This window comes from Trypanosoma grayi, assembly GCF_000691245.1.
Source record: "Trypanosoma grayi strain ANR4 Tgr_79_V1, whole genome shotgun sequence".
Classification (NCBI taxonomy): domain Eukaryota; phylum Euglenozoa; class Kinetoplastea; order Trypanosomatida; family Trypanosomatidae; genus Trypanosoma; species Trypanosoma grayi.
In genome coordinates this window covers 17115-35895 of record NW_008825698.1, presented here as the reverse complement: position 1 = coordinate 35895, position 18781 = coordinate 17115, and the positions used below count along the sequence as shown (strand labels likewise).

Here is an 18781-nt window from a genome sequence, read left to right as displayed (position 1 = left end):
GCCAGGCCATAGCGTTCGCCCCTGCTCCTGCTGTTTCCACGGCGCAGGTGGCGCAAGCGGATTCGCTGAATATGGAAATTGACTCGCAACAACAAATCGAGGAGGAACAGATGAATGTGTTGGAAGTGGTGAAAAAGTACGACGCCGACGAGCGTAACGCAGCGTTGCGGTGGCTGCTGCACGTACTTATTGCCATCTCTGTCGGCATTCTGGCGATGATAATCTCCTACGCGGTAGAATTCATGGAGGTCTACCGTGCGGGAAAACTGGACAGTCTCATTACGCAGCACCACACGATTGGCCGTTTCATTGGCTATTTCTTCTTTATTGGCGTCTCGGTGGGGCTTGTGGCAGCGGCGACAAGCGTCGTGGTGTTCTTTGAGCCAGCCGCGGCGGGCGGTGGCATTCCGGACGTCATTGCTTATCTGAACGGCGTGCAGATGCCTAAGGCGATGAACATTCGCACGTTTTTGGCGAAGAGCATCTCTTGTATGTGCGCAGTGGCTGGTGGGCTGCCGGTGGGGCTCGAGGCGCCGCTGATTCACCTTGGCGCCATCACAGGCGCTGGAGTGACCCAGGGCCGCAGTCGTACGCTTGGGTGCCAGACGAAACTCTTCCAGGCCTTCCGCAACAACAAAGACAGGCGAGACTTTATTACCGCCGGCGCGGCGTGCGGTGTGAGCGCTGCGTTCGGGGCCCCAATCGGTGGGCTGCTGTTCGTGATGGAGGAAGTGTCAAGCTTCTGGGACCATAGTGCGAGCGGGCAGATCTTCCTTGCCACAATGATCTGTTTCACAACCATCAGCATGATCCGCTCCCTGCTAGAGGATCAGCGGCTGCTCGGGTGGGTCTCGAACGCTGTCTCCGTGCTTTTTGAGGTGAATCTGACGATCCCTCTGAATCTTTTGTCGATTGTGCCGTCCTTCTTCCTTGGTATTCTCTGCGGAGCGCTCGCGGCTGGCTTCACCAAGGTGAATTTAATGCTCATTAAGTACCGCCGCCGTCATTTGCGCCCGTTTCTGCTGCGTCGATTCCTTGAGCCACTTGTCATCGTTGCGCTGTACGGTACAATGTCGTACATGCTCGCACTTGTGCCAGACTGCCGGCCGGTCTATGAGATGAATAACACAGCCGACATGTATGTGTGGGGAACGGAGAACAGCACGCAACTTTTCACCGCGACTTGCGCGGGGGAGGATTCGTACGCGCCGCTCGCAACACTGACGATGGGAACTGGGAAGGACATCATCCGCCACATGTTTTCGCGACAGACGATGGGCGAGTTTCCAGCTGGCTACATTCTGCTGTTCCTTATGCTGTACATGGTCTTTGCGTGTTGGTCGAGTGGGACGGCAGTGTCCGGCGGGTTAGTGGTGCCAAGCCTCGTCATTGGTGCCGCGTTTGGCCGCTTGTACGGGCAGCTCCTCTGGGCATTGCTGGTGCGTGGCGCCGGCCCTGAGCGCAGCTACTGGTTGTCACAGGCCTGGATGGACCCCGGCGTCTTTGCGCTGATTGGCGCCGGCGCGTTCTTTGCTGGCACCACACGCATGACAATGTCTATTTGTGTCATCATGGTGGAGCTGTCGTCGGAGCTGCACTACCTTCTGCCGGTCATGGTCGCCATTGTGATGTCCAAGACAGTGGCGGACCTTATAAGTGAGCCACTCTATTACCAGATGCTGCGACTCGACTCGGTGCCGTACCTCCAGGCACACCTGCTGCGCCCGGACTTTGAGCAGCTGACAGCGGCGGACGTGATGACGTCGAATGTCGTAACCCTCCGCTTGCGGGAAAAAACGTCTGTTGTGATGCAGGCACTAAGACAGACGACCCACCACGCATTCCCAGTGGTTGAGGCGGTGCAGGAGACAAAGTCCTTTGGTGATGATGTTATTGCCCGTGAACAGAAACATGAGCATGCGTTTACCCATGAGGGGGAGGAATGGGTTGAGAAGGAGCATGTGCGTTACAAATTTGTTGGGCTCGTCACACGCGAGGATGTGCAAATTTATCTCTCACTACCTACGCTGCAAAGCGCCCATCCACCAAACGGCTCCTCCAGTCTCCAGAGTGACAGTACAACCATCGGCAGTCTTGCTCCTGGCGTCCTGAGCGTCAACAAAATGTCCTGGACGGAGTGGCTGACACACAAGACGTCACTGTTCTTTGTAATTGGTGGCAGCAAGTGGTCAGAGATGTGGGCACGCAGCAACCGCACTGAGGTCCGTTTTGAGGATGGCAGCGACGCGATGAGCGGCACTAGCATCAGTCCGTTCTTCGTGGACGAGCGCCGTCTGCCGCCCGTACTTGACTTCTCTCTAATCGTCAATCGCAGTCCATGGGTGATTCCGCCGTTTTTTAATCTGCAGATGGCATACCACACATTTCGCATGATGGGCCTGCGACATATGGTTGTCGTGGACGGTGACGCCGTGGCGGGCATCATTACACGCAAAGACCTCCTCGTGGATGCGCTGCGGCGACGCGTGCGTGAACTCCAGAGTGGCAACACCACCACCACCAACAACAACAAGAGCGACGACGGCAAAAACAACAACAATAACAACAACAACAACAACAACAAAAGTGACAATAACAACAATGCGGGCGAGGTAGTGAGCTCGCTACCGGTGGTACAGTCATCTTCGTTCCTGTCCCCCAGTTTTGATGGCAACGGGCACACACCGGAGAGGTCGCAGCCGACTATGTTGTGGGAGCCACCCGCTGTGGCGGACCTGCTGCTTTCTGTTCAGCCACAGTAAGTGTGTTGTTATGCATCGGTAGAGGTGTGTGTGTGTGTGTGTACAGGCTGAAGGGCGAGTTTGGGTGAGGAACGGGGAAAGCGAAGTGGAGGATTGGGTGTGAGGGCAATTGAGGAAGTTGTACTGCTCTGCTAGGGTGTTGTGTATAGCTTGTTCAATTTTCACTTTGCCTTGACGCAGATGCCCTCTCAACTGCTCTTTTAGCCTTTCTTGCCTTTTTTCATCAGTGTTTCTCTCTTTCTTGCTCTTGTTATCGCACTAGTTGTTACTATCTCTCCTTTACTCCTGCGCATACGTGATTGCCTACCCTTTACGCCTTGTGTCTCTCCGAGCCGCTACAATCCTATTGTCTGTTTTCTGGCTGTTCCATTCGGATGTGGGTGTGCTTTCTCTTGCGAGTCATTTGTCTTCTCTCTGTTTCTTTTCGTTCTTGTTGCACAGTATTCATAACACATCGGTGTGCACACGCACAGGAGGGAGCAATATGAGNGTCCCCGCCAGTGACGAGAGGGATGCCAAGCTAAGGGCTCTCATCCATACGATGTATGAACGCGTCCCAAAAGAGAAGCGACTGACAGTGGAAGTGGTGCAGCAGCTGCTCCGCGCAAAGTATGCAGATGCCTTCCCCACTGAGTATCTCGCTCAGCGCACGGAGTTCCTTACAAACCTCATCAACTCGTTCTACACTGCCAGTGCCAGTGCCGTCAACGTTGCAGCTGGCAAAAATAACACGAACAAAAATGGTAACGATGGTGATGATGATGATGATGATGGTGAGGAGGAGGAGGAAGATGATGATGATGAAGAAGATGATGATGAGGGTGAGGAGGAGGATGGGGCCGACGAGGGAACTAGCGATGAGGATGAGGAGGATGAGGAAGAGGATGACTCCAGCAGCAACAGCGCAGAGGGGCCTGACGGTGAGCCAGCAGAGAAGCGGCAGCGCATAGAGGGTGACGACGAGGTTGCGCATCGCTGCAGACAAATGGTGGACTGCCTGCGCCGACTGAGTTACCGCGTGCGGCAGCAGGAAGAGGCAGAGTCGCCCGTCACGTACCTGCAGCAGTGCTTGGTGCCACTCTTCCACGAGAAGGGCCTCGACCCCGAGCGGTACGAAAAGGCCGACGTGAGACGCTACCTCCTCCAGAAGGAGCTGCAGCAGCTGCAGTCGGACGGCGCAGACGTGAGTCTTGATCGTGCAGCGCGTGCCGGCCGCGGCGTCAACCACCTTTCGGCGACTAAAGACAGCACCATCAACGTTAAAACGTCCAAGTTTCTTGATGACGAGTAAACGAATCGCATCGGTCCCCTATTTTCCCCTGTTTTTACCCCTTTCAGTGCTTTGAAAAGTTGGTGATGAAAAGGTACGAAGAGTAATCATAAACTGTGGAAAAAAGGGGTGATGGGGCTGATGACACGTATCCCATAGACCGATTGTCAAGATGTGTTNTGCTGTTGTTCTGTCTTCCCTCAAATTAAACCACATTGTTATTGTTATTACTTGTTCTCACGCCGCTGTCATATGTAGCCCCTTTTTTTTTCTTCCTTATTTCTTTTGGCTGTGTTGTTTTGTTACATCATCTTCAATGGCCTCACCATAGAGGGCAGAAGGAGGGGGCGGAAAGGGGGAATGCAAGTCGAGGCTCGCCACGCCGTCAAGTGCGAGGCGGAGCCAGACACTGTGAGCCTTTCGCTGCCGCCTGTGACGGAGCCCGCGGTAGAGGTGGTGGGCTGCATGCCGATGCTTAAGACCACCACCACCAGCAGCAGCAGCAATGACAGTGTTAATAATGACGAATTTGGTGCATCGAATACGCCGCGCGCGACAGGAGAGGATGCCCGAAAGCGGCCCCCGACCCTTGTTGCATACCACCAGCAGCGATACGATCGATTTGTGCAGGCGTACTTTGGATACGGTGCGGAGCAGCGGGCAAAGTGCGTCCGCCAGGCCTCTCAGCTGTGTATGATCGGCCTGGGGCTGCAGAAAAAGTGCCAAGGCCGAAATACTGACGCAGTTCATGCCATGCGACTTTTTCTCAGGCACTCTGTTCTTGCGGTAGAGGGGGATGCCGTATTTGTGAAGCTCGTGCAGCGGGCTAGGCCGCTGTGGGGCGAGGAGGAGGACCATCACTTCGACGACCCGCGGCAGTGGCCCAACGCTCGCTGCATTGCCCTCCACTACGGCCTGCCGTCCGCCCCCACCGGAGTAGAGAAGCAGCAGCAGCAATTCCCGCAGACGACACTGATGGCGGTGGTGGCGACCACCCCCATAGAGGAGGGTGAGGCGGTGCGACTCTGCCTCCGCTCTTACCACCGTTGCCTGGACGAGGCGGCGTGGTACGAGCAACTCGTCGGGGCGCACGGTGTCAATGAAGGTGAAGTGGCGGGTACTGTGACGCGTGGGCGGAAGCGTTTTGACATGTGGCCGGAGGGGTTGGCATTCTACCACGGTGTGGGCTCGCGGCACGCCGGTATGGAGCCTGTAGTGGGTTTCCCCTTCACGCTTCTCGATCTTGCGGAAGCGACAATGATCGGTGAGGGTGAGAAGGGACTCTTTGCCGCCCATCCGGTGCCATACGCCACGTGCTTTCTGTACTCTGGCCCTGTTGTTGCGACAAAGGTCGTGGAGGCGAGGCGGGAGTGCATTGCGGTGGGTGGCACTTCTCTTGTTGCTGATATTACTTGTACAACTAGTGGGACGAATACTACGACGACTAACACTACTAGTGCTTCTGCTCCTTCTGCTGGTAGTGTATCTACTGACGAGATTCTGACGAGTGACATCTCTATCGATGATGCGACGTATGCGCTGGGCTTGGGGCGGCATGGGCTTTGTTTTGGGCAGGGGCTTATGCGATATGCCAACCATCGCTACAATTTGAGCAACTTTGGGAACGTTGAGCTGTGCTCCGTTATGCTGTCAGTAACGAGCGAGTTCTCTTCACTGGCAGCGGAGCTTGAGCGGCGCCGAAACGGTGCGACACGGGCGAGGAAGCGAACCAAAAGGCGAGGTGCGCCGAGGCGGCGGCCTGACAAGTCGTGCCCGCTGGATGCTAGGACAGGGGATAATGACGCGGTGGTCTTTGTGAAGAAGCGGCGGTACCGCCCCCTTGTTGGTCGCCGCATCTTTCTGGAGGAGCACAGCCACTTCGTCACAATCCCATTCTTTATCGCGACGACCGACATCGAGGTGGGGCAGCAGCTGCTGGCGTGGACCTATGGCGAGGAATACGACGCTCGGCTGGAGCGGCAGGTTGTGTGCGACGGTCACCTCGTGCCTTACGCCAATGCAGCCGTGTTGGATGCGCGGAGGCCCACCGGCCGCTGGCAGCGCTACAAGGGTGACTACCGGCATGGCATGGGCGCCGGTGACATTGTGTGGTGCCCCCAACCCGGGCTGGGCGTCCACCAGGACCCGACTGAAGAGTTGTTCGTCATTATGGAGATGCCGCCGCGCCGCGCCGACTATGTGTTGCTGCGCAGCATCGCCCGTAGCCACGCCTACCACCAGGCGCTGCACCGCTGTGGTGGTTCAACAGACGACGAGATGCTCCTCTTTGAGGTGTGCGAGGCCAAGGCACTGGAGCGGTGCGTGATTGCCCACACCGACTCAGTGGCGCTGCTGCTCGGCGACATGGACTACTGGACAGTGCGTGAGCCTAAGCGGACTACGACGCCGCCTCCGCTCGCGGGGAAAGACTGCAGCTGTGGTGGGGGGCCCTCATGCGTGATTCATCATATCGTTGTGAACGCCACGGCACTCCGGGTAGCGGCACGACTCGTTCTCGAGAGTGAGTGTGGCGCTGCCGTGGCAACGACACTCCTCAGTGGGCGTGTCTGGCCGTTCCTCTGTGAGTGTGATGGTGTCACGGGTCGCTCCGGCAGGAAAGTGGCTGTGAGACGTGGCAAGAAGAGGGAGACTGCGAGGGAAGTGACATCACCTCTCTCGTAACGTGGGGGAGAAGTGTGTGTGTAAGAGTGTGTCTGCCTCTTCTGAGAGAGAGAGAGAGGGAGAGAGCGCCAAACACAGGAGACACATTGTAAACGAACACCACCACCATCGTTACCTTTCTGTTTGCATACAGACACAACTATCATTTTTTTTTTTTTTACTAGATGTATCCGGTTTCCACCGAGTATTTCACTTCTACCTTGTGCTTTTCTGTATATGTAAAAAAGGGTGGAGGCGCGTGAGAGGTTCTGCTGCTTTGGCAGCGTTAGACATCAAAGCCAGAAGAACAGACAAAAAAGGAACATGTCTGGGGGCAAACACTCTCTTTTGCAGTCGTACACCACCGCCCTCGGCACCAAAGCATACATACTCAGGGGCGTGCCTGGCGGGGAAGGTAGTGAAGAGGGTGAATCCATTGGGGTGCCGTGCCGCTCTTCGCACTCGCTACGGAAGCGCCGTACCGTCGCGATGCGTTGGAGGCCGTGGCGTGGGGCGGGTCTTTCACCGCCAGCCGCGAGACTGAACAGATATCCGGCAGATGTGACAAAACGTGGCGATGATCGTTGCGTCAAGTCACAAGACAACGCCACCAGCAACATAAGCAGCAGCAGCTGTGACGCCGGGCTGACCGCCAACTGGGCCCGTTTGGTGCCTACGACAGTTGTGGTGCCGCCGATGGCGCCCCCCGACGTACAGCAGTCGTCACAAGCGACGACTGTCGTGCCCCCTTCTGTCCATTCTGGGGGGCGTATCGGCACTGGTGACACAGGCGTATACACCGTAATGCCGACGCCTCCGCCGCAAGAGCCTCACTTTGCATCCCTTCACCTGGTACCAGAGCTGCCAACCACTGCTGGCACGGTTCTATTGCCTACGCCCCCACAGTGCGACCCTCGAGTTGGCGTGAGGTATTCATTTCGTTGCTCGGTGGCGGATCACGAGAGAATGGTGGAAAGCGGTTTCGTCTTCTGCCCGCAGTGTGGGTCCAAGGTACGTTATGATGCTCCAGTGGAATTTTTGCCGGCAGACTGTCCTGCGACTCACGAAAGAGAGGGCAACAAGGAACAGGATGCGGATGGCGGTTATTGTGTGTTGTGCGGTCGCTCAATCATTTATCGTGCTGCGCTGCAGAAGAGGGAAGGAAATACTCTCGTGCCTCCTGTCTTGTTGCCTCAGCTTCCCACTGGAGTGCCAGAAGTTGCAGCTCCACTACCGCCGTCCGCGACGCTTGGTGTGTTTCAGGCACAGAAGGCACCCACTACTGCCGCCTCTGCAGTTGCCGTTGCCACACCTGCCACAAGCGCAGTAACACCTGGCGAGGCTGGGGACACGAAAAGTCAAATATTCGCTCTAGGGGGCTCTGCAGTAGCTCCACCTCTGGCTCTGGGAACGACGGAGGTGAAAATTGTGCCTGCCGCATCACTTCCTGTCACAGCGACGACGAATACCAACGAGAGCAGTGGGCGTGGTGGTGCTGCAATCGAACCTTCTACCGAAGCAGGGTGGCTACCATATCCCTCGGTGATGTTGGCGACATCTGTGCCAGCAGCCCAAGGAGTGGATAATGCTGGAGGCTCTCCTTTTTCTCCTGTTGAGGGAGCAGAACTTGAAAAACCGCCATGTGCGTCGGTGCCCGTTGCAGCCAGTGCGGCTGCACCTCGGGATGCGGCAAATACGCAGTCTGCGGCGCAGCAGGAGGTGCTGCTTTACACGGCCGGCGTCCCCGGCGTGTCGTGTGGTCTTCCACATTGTACCTTGTGCCTACATTCAGTGGGCCCGCCGCTGCTGCCCGTCGCGTCGACTCAGCACCAGGTGCCAGTGGGCGAGTCGATAGGGCGTGGCGAAGCGAGCGTTGTCGTTGTACATAATCACTATTATCACAAGATGTGAACAAGAGGCTAGATAGATACTCTGAGTGAGTGATTGTGTAGAAGTGCTGCTCCATTTCTACCCTGGAGCACCATAACTTATACTCCCGTTGCCCTGGGGAACTTTTTCCTTTTCTTTTCACACACACACACACACACACAAACTTTCTCTTGCCCTCTCGGTTACTATTTGTATTGACAGTCTGCTGCGAAGAGGAATTGTCAGGGCTTGATTCTCCTTGCGCCGGCAATCATGAGCGGTCCATCTGATCTGCAACATGCTGTTGCATGTACCCAAGCTGCGGCGCGGCGTCGGCGACGGCGCCTCCTCTCCGCTGCGGACAATGGTGCCATTGTAGAGTATAGTTCAGCCACATTTGCTCCTGCACCGCCTTGCCCTCGCATTCCAGTGCCGCCTCGCCACCTGCTGACGCGGCCGCGGCTGCTCGCATATTACAGGTTGATCGCCGGTTCTGAGCCGCCGTTGCTTCGGCGCGACGCCACCGTGGAGGGCTACAACTACAACTGGTTCGTTCCAGCTGGAATCGAGGAAAAGGGTAGAGCGTCAAAAAAGGGGCGACGACGCTTGCAGGAGGCCCTGATTGCCGCCAGGATGCCACTGAGTGAAGTCGGCGAAGGCACGAGCGGTGTGTTCGACTCGGGCCGCCTGTGCTCCCCCATCCGCCGGCACCTGCGGCGTCTGCCAGAAGAGAGGACTGCATTTGATGACAGCGGTACCGCTACGTCGCAATGCGATGGGGGGAGTGAAGACGTTGACAACACCGTCGTCCTCGTGCGGCCAGTCGCGTGGGAACTCCCGTCAGAGGAGCAGATTGCGTGGGAGGAAGCATTTCGAGTGGCGCCCAAAGGCCGCGAGTGGGATCGGCAGCGTGCGGTGCGCCACAGCGTGGGCTCGACGGCGCAGGATGCCCTCATCAGCTGCTGCATTGATCCAAGGTATCGACGCCCGGGTGACTTTGTGCGGCGCAACTGTCGGGGAGAACTCGTCGATGCACGCGGACGCCCAATGCGAAAAGCAACTGAGACACACTGAGAGGCACGCGGACGTGGTCCTACGGTGGGTTGGTGTATCTGCGTGTGTGAGGGGGGAGAGATGTCTTGTTGCTGTTCTTGTTGTTATTGCTCCTGTATATATACATACATACATGCATATATATATATATATATATATACATGGGAAGAGAGAGAGATAGTGAGTGAGTGAGTGAGTGAGTGGTGAGAGTGAAGAATGGGGTGAGGAGTTTGTATTTTTTTCTTTTTTTGACAAATCGTTTGTTATGTATCAGATTCTCGTTTTTCTTGGATGTGTATTATGCCGAGACCGTTGTTAGCTCCTTTTTTTTTTAACACCACGATTTCCTCAACGACACGCGGAAATACCAAATGCATCACTAGCTCTATAGGAAAGACATTAAACAGTCCTTCACTGGTCCTCGAGCATTTTTTATTATTATCAATGAGCATCCAAGAAAAGCCAACGGTATTCTTTGTTCTTGGCGGCCCCGGATCCGGAAAAGGCACGGCCTGCGCTGCCCTCGTGAAGGAGTTTGGCTACACGCACTTCAGCGCCGGTGACCTCCTCCGCGAGGCGAGCAAAAGCGGGACGAGCGAGGTGGCGAAGAAGATTGCGGTCATACTCAAGGCAGGCAGCATCGTGCCGTCTGAAATCACAGTGGAGCTGCTGGCGCATGCCATTGCAGAAAATCTGAACCCGCAGGGTTACATCATCGACGGGTTCCCGCGCAAGATGGACCAGGCGCTCATGTTCGAGGAGGGTATCGCCCCCGCCAAAGGCATCTTCTACTTTGACTGCACAGAGGCGACGATGGAGGCACGCGTGATGCACCGCGCAACGGAGGGAGCGGGACGGGAAGACGACAACCCTGACGTTCTCCGGCGCCGCTTCCGCACTAACGTTGAACAGTGCATGCCAGTAGTGGAGCGCTACAGGAGCGAGGGCCGTCTCCACACAATTGACGCCAATCGTACTCGTGAGGAAGTCTGCGCTGACGTAAAGCGAGTGATGATTGAGCTCGGGGAAGTGCCCCTATGTGCGTGATAGCGGCGCATCATATGGCCCATCCCCTACCTACCACCAAACTGTTTTGTAGTTGGTGCTGATGCTACGACATACTTCTTTTTTTTTTGACCGTTATGTTTGTTTCATTGGCTTCCGGTGCTTGGTGCTCATACGTTTTTTCCCGCATTTCCTTCTTTCCTCCTTTACTTACGTGCCTGTTTATTGGTTTCTGTAAGTGGTTTGTCCTCGCTTATTCATCATGGCCCGCCGCCCCTCGCGCTGCTACCGCTTCTGCAAGAACAAGCCGTACCCGAAGTCGCGCTTCTGCCGTGGTGTGCCTGACCCGAAGATCCGCAACTTCGACATCGGCAAGCGCNTTCTGCAAGAACAAGCCGTACCCGAAGTCGCGCTTCTGCCGTGGTGTGCCTGACCCGAAGATCCGCAACTTCGACATCGGCAAGCGCCGTGCCCCAGTGGATGAGTTCCCTGTGTGCATCCACGTCGTTTCCCGGGAGCTCGAGCAGATCTCGTCGGAGGCTCTGGAGGCCGCCCGTATTCAGGCCAACAAGTATATGGTGAAACGTGCCAACAAGGAGGTGTTCCACATGCGCATCCGCGCCCATCCGTTCCACGTGCTGCGCATCAACAAGATGCTTTCCTGTGCCGGCGCTGATCGTCTGCAGACGGGCATGCGTCAGTCGTACGGCAAGCCCAACGGCACCTGCGCTCGTGTCCGCATCGGCCAGATCCTGCTTTCGATGCGCACCAAGGATGCGTTCATCCCGCAGGCGCTGGAGTCCCTNACGGCACCTGCGCTCGTGTCCGCATCGGCCAGATCCTGCTTTCGATGCGCACCAAGGATGCGTTCATCCCGCAGGCGCTGGAGTCCCTCCGCCGCGCCAAGATGAAGTTCCCTGGCCGCCAGATCATCGTCACGTCGAAGTACTGGGGCTTCACTGACATCCTCCGCTCCGAGTACGAGGAGCTGCGCGATGCCGGCAAGCTGCAGCAGCGCGGCATCCACGTCAAGATGATCGTACCCAAGGGTAAGATCACTCCCTACAATATTCAGGCTTAGGCAGGCAACTACGATGATATTTTTCATTGTTTTTTTTTGCTTTTTTCGTTTCTTTCATAATGCTTCAGATGCGTACTGTGTTGTTTCTTTTTTGGCTTAGGCCCGTTAACTCTGTGTGTAGCAGTGAAATGCCTCGTTCTCTTCCCACCCCATGTATCTCTTTTGCGTATGCGTGTGGGGGCGTTGTGGCTTTCTGATTCTGAAGAGTTTTAGGGGGGCAGGGGAGCTGTTCGTTTTTTAGCCCACAGGAGTGCGGTGGGGGTCTTCGTGGCCGAAGAGTATCAGTATTCATGTACAACGATGCGGTGACAACGTCGGTGTACGGGTATGTTGTGCCTGTGCCGTTAACGAATGGCGGCTGCTCAACGATGCTATCTGTCATTAGCGCCCTGGAGGAACTAGACCGAATAGGCGCGCGTGTCTTTAGCAATATTGAAACGGCAGTGCATAGATCTCGCGAGACGCTGGAAGGACTTCAAGGACGTATTGAGGTTTGTGCTGCTCGTGTTGAGCAACTGCAGGGTCGACGTGAGGCTCTTGTGGTAAAGAGCAAGGCCCGCTTTCCGTGCCGACGGCATGAAATATTGCCGCTTGTGCAGGCGCCATTGGAAAAACGTGCGGAACTTGTGCGGCGTAGACAGCACGTTGTGCCTGCGCTGCTCTCCGTTGACGAGTCAAACAGTGAGTCGGATGACTCGGAGGAAGATGTGTATGGTGTGGGCCTCGAAAATATCAACAGTAAGAGGAGGAGCAAGAGCGAAGAGGAACGGCGTGATGCCCTGGAACGCATAAACTTTTATCAGAGGCCTGTCAGACGCCTTGAGGGGACGGCGGAGGACCAGCGACCAGTGAAGCCGCTGCACCCGCTGCAGCACTCGGATTTGGGCAATTTGATGCCCTTGGTGGCAACGTGGCGTTACCACAGTGGCGTGGATCGGGGCCTCGGTCGGCTTCCGCAGCATCTAACAAGCGTTAGCTCGCTGCTTCTCTTCAACACCCGTGAGAACCTGTACAAGGAGTACCACGAGCTGGACGTCTTGACGCAGCAGCGCCAGGAGCGCATTGTGGCTACTAAGCGGCGGCTTGGTGGAGCAGCGGATGTGCACCGCGACTACATGACGCGGTTCTCTTCGGATGAGTACGCTTTTGTCCCACTCATGGAGGAGGTAGCGAACCTCATGGAGGACCTCCCTGAAGACCTACCCCTGGAGGGCATTGCCGAGGTTAGCTGGCACGCATACACACTGGAGGACGCGGACAACATCGCCCCAAGTTGGCAGCGGCGGCTGGGTGAGGAAAGCGAGGTGACAACTGAGAACGGCATGATCCCTCCGCGTGAGGGGAGAAAATCAAGGCAGACACTAGCCATCACCTCAGCCTCAACAACAGTATCACCCCCTGCCATCATCGGCCCGTCTGCTGCAGCTGCACCACCCCCACCACCGCCCCCACCGCCACTGCTTGGATTGGCGCCCGCCGGCAAAACCCCGCCACCGCCGCCTGGTTTTAAGGGTGCAAATGCTCCACCGCCACCGCCACCGCCACCGCCGCCACCACCACTGACGGCGGGTAAGATGAAGGTTCCACCACTGCCACAGAATGTCCCTCCACCACCACCACCACTACCACCAGGGGCAACTGTGGCGAGAGCCCTTCCTGTGCTCGGCAATGCTCCTCCCGCTCCGCCACCACCACCACCGCCCCCGCCCCCCAAGGTGGTTGCGGCGAAAGCGGTGCCCAAAGCCGCACCAAAGAGCAACTTGGATGCACTGTCCTCCCTTCTCGCAAACCGCCGCAGGGGGATTCTAGGACTGCACTCAGACGATGATGACGAGGACGCACTTCGCACCGGCCCTACGAAAAGTCTGCGGTCTGGCAAAGAGACAACACAATCAGCAGGAGGAGCGCCGGCGCTACCTGCTTCTAAATCGACACCACCGCCACCACCACCACCGGTTCCGGGTAAATTGCCTCCGCGGCGTGTGGATGATGATGATGATTGGTAATGTGTGGCTCTTGTTGTGTTTGTGTATATGCGTCTGTCTGTGTGGGTATGTGCATGTGCATGCCTAAGAGAGAAGAATGGGATTCGGTTCTCTGTTGAGCCACTATCGGAAGTGAGCCAGCAAGATCACTTTTGAGGCGGACGGGGTTTTGCTTTCCGTTCTCCACTATTACTGCCTACCTATGCGTCTTGTATCAAAGTTTTCATTTCCCTTGGTTAGGCATTGGGTATGTCACTGTTTCAGTCGTGTGCTGGTCATTCCCTGTTGTTGTTTCTGTGTGTGGGGCCTGTTTGTAGCAGCAGCTAGTTATCCTTCTTCCCTCCTCTGTAGTGGAGTGAGAGAAGGAAGATACCGTTGCTGAGCGGCATGTCGTCTTCGCACAGCGGTGAGCCGAAGTCAAGCTCTGGAGGGACAGCGCCTGCGTTCTCAGTGAGCAGCTATGTTCCTGCAGTACTTGCAAATCCGCTGACTGTGCGGGCAACTGTGCTACGGAAGCCAGAGCTCTTTCCTGTGGCCGCGGCAGAGCTTGTGGAGGAGAATGACATTCTCTTTGACGTCCTTGCCAACCCGCTTCATTACCCTTCCACTGTGATTATGGACGATGATGACGGCAATGATGTGAAATCTCCCTCATGTCGTCGAGGCTGGACCGACCCACTAGCGGGCCACGGCGTTGGGTCCATTCTATCCCTGCCCTCTACGATCGGAAAACACTTTGTAGGGGAACCTTTCCGCGCCTTTTTGAGTTTCCACAACGCTGCGACGTACGCGCTCGGCTCCGTGCTATTTCGTATCGATTGCTTGCACCCGACACAGCAGCGTACTTCGCTTGTTAGTTACGACTGCCAGCGTCTGGAGGGGAAAGGGAACGTGTCTTTCAAGGTGGAGCTCACACTCACCGATTCAGGCCAACACACCCTCAGTGTGGCGGTGACGTTCATTGATATTGTCCAAGAAGCCAAGCGGCTGACATGGTCGTCAAGCTTTCAGGTGGAGCGTGCTGTTACGGAAGTGCATAGGACGCTTTGCGCCATTCCTCTGTTGACTCGTTACCCCAGGAATACGGCCAATCCTCTGCGCACCGCCGGCCCCACTCTTGAAGAGGTAGCGTCAAATATTGCACTTCCAACTAGAAAGTACGCCCTGTCGATGTGCCTGCAGAACACGTCCTCCTTGCCATTGGCCATTGTGGACGTGGCACTGCACGCTGGGGACGCTTTTGATGTTTTGCCACCACCACGCCGCTTTGCCGCGAAACATATCCGTCCGATGCCACTGTGGTGGCCAGTTTCCTCGGGGGAGCCAAAAGAAGCGGGGGATTCTTTTCGCATTCGCTACACTGGCGGTGGAACGGACGACGTAGAGGATCTCCACCTCCACCCAGGGGACAGACGGAGTTACGTGTTTGAGATTTTCTTGAAACCAGACAAACTTCGTTCCCTCGCGCTGTGCCATAACGCGGCTGGTGCTACTGTGGCAGTGGCACCGCCGAATATCGTGGATCTTGGCCATGTGGAGTGGAAGTGGCGACGCGCTAACGGCGACGGTGGAACGGAGCGTAGCAGACCTGTGCGACTTAGTCGTATTGTCAAACAGCCAATGTTGGAGCTGTTTGTGGTGAATGTGACGCCGGAAACGCCAAGGGCGGGCATGCCAATGACACTTGAATGCGTCGCCGTTAATTATGACTCGGAGAACCACGTCGATTTGGCGCTGCGGGTGCGGCCTGACCATCTGGTGCCGGCACTTGTGTACGCAGGCCCTCTCGTGTGCTTGCTGGGCCTCCTTGAGCCTTGCGGCACCATGAAATTCTGCGTGTCGCTGGTGCCGTGGAAGTCTGGATGGGTTGCGGTGCGTGGCGGCCTGGAGCTGTGCGATGCACGGGAACCATCGCATCTGCTCTGGCCGTTGCAACCAGTGACAACGCAGCCCCCACCGCTTTCATCGTCCGTGCCGTTGGGTCCGCCATCGTTGATTTCCTCGGTGGTAGCGACGGAACTACCAGAGCAGCTATATCCACCTGTTCTTTGTGAGGTTCTTGTCTGCTAGGTCCCACCTCCTTTTTACTGGAGTGGGCCTGCTCTGTGGCGGATGATTTTTGTGTGTCTCTTTCAGGCCCATCTCCTGTCGAATGGTCTCAATCCTGTCTTTTTTTTTTACGGCGCAGATTGCGTTTGTGTGTGTGTGTCTGTGCAGAACTTTGATGTCCACTGATGTGGTATAATTCGGTGTATTTTATTCTCTTTCTGTCTCTTTTGTACCCCCATCCTGAAGGGGAAAGAGAAGAGGGCAAGAATGAGGCCTGTCCGTCACGTCACGCCGTATGTGGTGCGAGCCGGCGTGGCGTGTCTGCGGTGCCGATCTGCTTGGCAACCTCTTGTTGCAGCTCGCGTGCGACATGCGTCGACACAGTTCGTGGGACAAGATGGCGCGGCTGCCGCTGGCGCGAATAAGGGAACAAAGAAGCCAGTGGCATCTTCAGTGAAGAAGATGCCGCCCCCACCAAAACGGGTAGCAGCATCATCGCCGTTGGCTTCGGAGCCTCTGCCGCCAACGCCACTGGCGGCAGTGAATCAGCCGCTGTTTGATGTGGCCGAAATGATCACCGCGTTAGCGGAGGTGTTTCTCGCCTATCATAAACACCTCCGAGGTGAGGCAACAGCAGCTCCAGTGGACATGAATGAGAGCGGCGGCAGTAACGTAAGCGTGCCGTTCTATCCCCACGTGCCGCTACGCTATATGGAGGAGCACTTTCAGCCGCTGCTGCGACGCCTTCTCCCCGCCGGTGGCGGAAGCGGCGCCACTGCTGTCATGCGCCTTCTAGGCGAGAACGAGTCTGCAGAGAAAAACAGGCGGCAACTCTCGAGTCGCATTCAAGTCTGCGGCGTCTTTTCGTTGGCTCCCTCGCCACCTGGAATACTGCCTCGCAAAGAGGGCAGTGATGGCACTGGTGAGATGATTGCTCTTCGTGTGAGGCCAGGTGTACGAGAGTTGGCCCTCAGTATAGCCACTTTTCTATTCTCCTTGGAGCCTTCACCTGCAGGCATTCGAAAGACTGTGCCGCTGGCTGTCATTCGCCGCATGTCGTTGAGCCCGGCCGCTGCGGCTTTTATTCGAAATGAGCTTGCCAACGATATTAAACGGCTACTCTTGCTGTACGGACACGATGTGTTTGTACTGACAAGGAATGGCTCCGCGGTGCGGCTCCACGAGTCTTGTGTAAGGAAGGTAGAAAGAGGCCCACCTCCAGCTTTACCTATTGCAACTACGCCACTGCCAGCGCAACAGCAACAGGAAAAGATGGAAAGACCAGAGACTTTGAGTGGCGAGACAAGGGAAAAGTCGGGACGCATGGCAGTCGTTGAGACGACAACGACGCTGCCACCGCCTGAGCACGCTTCTGTCTCTTTCGTTGCCGGTGAGGCTGACACGGTTCTGCATATGGGGAGGCGTTTCATCGCTCCAGCTGCAATGGAGCGGTACCGCCTCTCGCAGCGCCTACAGCCTATTCTGGAATTTGTTCCAGAGGCGGCACCTTCTCTCGGCGCAGGAAAGGTAGGGCGCACTTCTGTTTCTCATACAGATAAAAATGACAGCACTGATGCTGATGACGGATTTGTTGATTTCGTTGCGGTGCGTGAGCGTGCGGTGGTGAAGTACCCGCACCTCGCTCCCCTTTTGGCGTTGGACCACGGCGATGCGCCCCAGTTCCGCGACGGTCTCCTCCTTTCGGCAATAGGCGCACTGGGTGTGGAGTGGCGCTGGGGGCGCGCGCCGCCGCCACGGGAGCCGCGTCCAAAGCACCACACGCAGCAACGCATCGTAGCGCACAGCGGCTTATCGTCAGAAATGGGTCTGTTGTTCCTTCGCCGGCGCTCCAGCGGCGTGGCGGCTCCTCCCGCGGTGGAAAAGCAGTATCTGCGCCTCCTGCTCGTCGATTTACAGGTAGAGCACGATGAGGTTGTTGCGTCACACTCTTCAGAGGACTGGTGGAAACGGTCATGCAATGTCTACTCTGCAGATGATGCTTCGGATGGCACATCAGTCGAGGAAAATGAGGATGCGATTGGGCGTTTGTTCTCCATTGTTCATGCCGCTGTCTATGATGAGCTGGCGGGCCCAGCAGCAGCGGTGGGGGCGGCGGAAGCAGAGGTCGGATCACATCTTTTGGGCGGCATGGCTCCCTCCAGAAGCAGCATGTACCCCACTGGTGCGTGTGCTGACCGTGTGTTTGTGCAGCACTTGCTACGCTACTTTACCACGAACCAACACGAACCGTTGCAGGGTACGCTGCTTAACGGGGTGCAGGGTGTCGTGTCACCGCTCTTCCAGCATGAAATAGCGGAGAGTATCGCCTGTCTTTTCTTCCCCTATGGTCAAGGCAACGCTGAGAAGACTGCTGTCATGGAGGGCACCACCACCAGCAACAGTAACAGCGATGGTGGAAGGGGCCCTGGTATTGTGGTGTTCAACAAGTATGTGGAGGGTTTTTACGTCAATACGGTGTTTGCACAGCTTCCACATATCCGTCCTCGCGTGTTTCCCGAAGAACCACCGCTAGCAAGCCGAAAGTTGTTGCCAGCGAATCTGTTGCTTGAGGTTGTGCGCTGCCTCCACCGTGAGCAGTTGCGCCACGCCGAGGAGATAGGTCTGGAAGTTGACGTTGATGATGATGGGTTCAAGGATGACACCGCTGGTGACGATGGCTGTTTGAGTTTTGCGTCATTCCGTGAGGTGCTGCAGCCCACAACTCGAGCGTACATTCGTGACAACATTGGCGATCTCGTGGTGATTCCACTGCTTGTGGCGTGCCACCCGCGGTACTTCCGCGTGCCCACTATCGATGGAGCGCCGTCGTGGTCCACCATCGGGCTCTCACGCGAAGGACGGCTTCTGGCTCGCCAACTGGAGGCAGCAGCATTATTATCGGAAACAACAACAGCAGTAGCACCGCTGCTTTCAGAATTGGATGGGGGCCGTCCTTCTTCGTACCGAAGCCGACGTACCGGCTGCCTCTTCACAAACGATACACAACAGCAGTTAGCGGCATTCTGGATGTTGCGTTGAATGATGT

The 18781-nt window shown here is 56.5% G+C and overlaps 10 protein-coding genes across 10 annotated transcripts; all 10 read left to right on the top strand.

The window, feature by feature from the left end:
* Window positions 1-71: 71 nt before the first annotated feature.
* Window positions 72-2762, top strand: DQ04_00791180 (chloride channel protein; the record flags this gene model as incomplete). The annotated part of the gene is made up of 1 exon (XM_009309724.1): window positions 72-2762. The coding sequence occupies one exon, from the start codon at window positions 72-74 to the stop codon at window positions 2760-2762; it is 2691 nt and encodes an 896-aa protein (XP_009307999.1).
* A 484-nt stretch (window positions 2763-3246) lies between these two features.
* On the top strand, window positions 3247-4053 carry DQ04_00791170 (hypothetical protein; the record flags this gene model as incomplete). Its single annotated transcript, XM_009309723.1, has 1 exon — window positions 3247-4053. The coding sequence occupies one exon, from the start codon at window positions 3247-3249 to the stop codon at window positions 4051-4053; it is 807 nt and encodes a 268-aa protein (XP_009307998.1).
* A 339-nt stretch (window positions 4054-4392) lies between these two features.
* Window positions 4393-6714, top strand: DQ04_00791160 (hypothetical protein; the record flags this gene model as incomplete). Its single annotated transcript, XM_009309722.1, has 1 exon — window positions 4393-6714. The coding sequence occupies one exon, from the start codon at window positions 4393-4395 to the stop codon at window positions 6712-6714; it is 2322 nt and encodes a 773-aa protein (XP_009307997.1).
* A 303-nt stretch (window positions 6715-7017) lies between these two features.
* DQ04_00791150 (hypothetical protein) lies at window positions 7018-8604 on the top strand (the record flags this gene model as incomplete). Its single annotated transcript, XM_009309721.1, has 1 exon — window positions 7018-8604. One exon carries the CDS (start codon window positions 7018-7020, stop codon window positions 8602-8604), a length of 1587 nt encoding a protein of 528 aa, XP_009307996.1.
* A 231-nt stretch (window positions 8605-8835) lies between these two features.
* On the top strand, window positions 8836-9636 carry DQ04_00791140 (hypothetical protein; the record flags this gene model as incomplete). Its single annotated transcript, XM_009309720.1, has 1 exon — window positions 8836-9636. The coding sequence occupies one exon, from the start codon at window positions 8836-8838 to the stop codon at window positions 9634-9636; it is 801 nt and encodes a 266-aa protein (XP_009307995.1).
* Window positions 9637-10059: 423 nt separating this feature from the next.
* DQ04_00791130 (adenylate kinase) lies at window positions 10060-10662 on the top strand (the record flags this gene model as incomplete). The annotated part of the gene is made up of 1 exon (XM_009309719.1): window positions 10060-10662. The coding sequence occupies one exon, from the start codon at window positions 10060-10062 to the stop codon at window positions 10660-10662; it is 603 nt and encodes a 200-aa protein (XP_009307994.1).
* An 808-nt stretch (window positions 10663-11470) lies between these two features.
* On the top strand, window positions 11471-11701 carry DQ04_00791120 (60S ribosomal protein L10; the record flags this gene model as incomplete). The annotated part of the gene is made up of 1 exon (XM_009309718.1): window positions 11471-11701. The coding sequence occupies one exon, from the start codon at window positions 11471-11473 to the stop codon at window positions 11699-11701; it is 231 nt and encodes a 76-aa protein (XP_009307993.1).
* A 290-nt stretch (window positions 11702-11991) lies between these two features.
* Window positions 11992-13707, top strand: DQ04_00791110 (putative WAS protein family 3-like; the record flags this gene model as incomplete). Its single annotated transcript, XM_009309717.1, has 1 exon — window positions 11992-13707. One exon carries the CDS (start codon window positions 11992-11994, stop codon window positions 13705-13707), a length of 1716 nt encoding a protein of 571 aa, XP_009307992.1.
* Window positions 13708-14073: 366 nt separating this feature from the next.
* Window positions 14074-15756, top strand: DQ04_00791100 (hypothetical protein; the record flags this gene model as incomplete). Its single annotated transcript, XM_009309716.1, has 1 exon — window positions 14074-15756. One exon carries the CDS (start codon window positions 14074-14076, stop codon window positions 15754-15756), a length of 1683 nt encoding a protein of 560 aa, XP_009307991.1.
* A 246-nt stretch (window positions 15757-16002) lies between these two features.
* Window positions 16003-18774, top strand: DQ04_00791090 (hypothetical protein; the record flags this gene model as incomplete). The annotated part of the gene is made up of 1 exon (XM_009309715.1): window positions 16003-18774. One exon carries the CDS (start codon window positions 16003-16005, stop codon window positions 18772-18774), a length of 2772 nt encoding a protein of 923 aa, XP_009307990.1.
* Window positions 18775-18781: the final 7 nt, after the last annotated feature.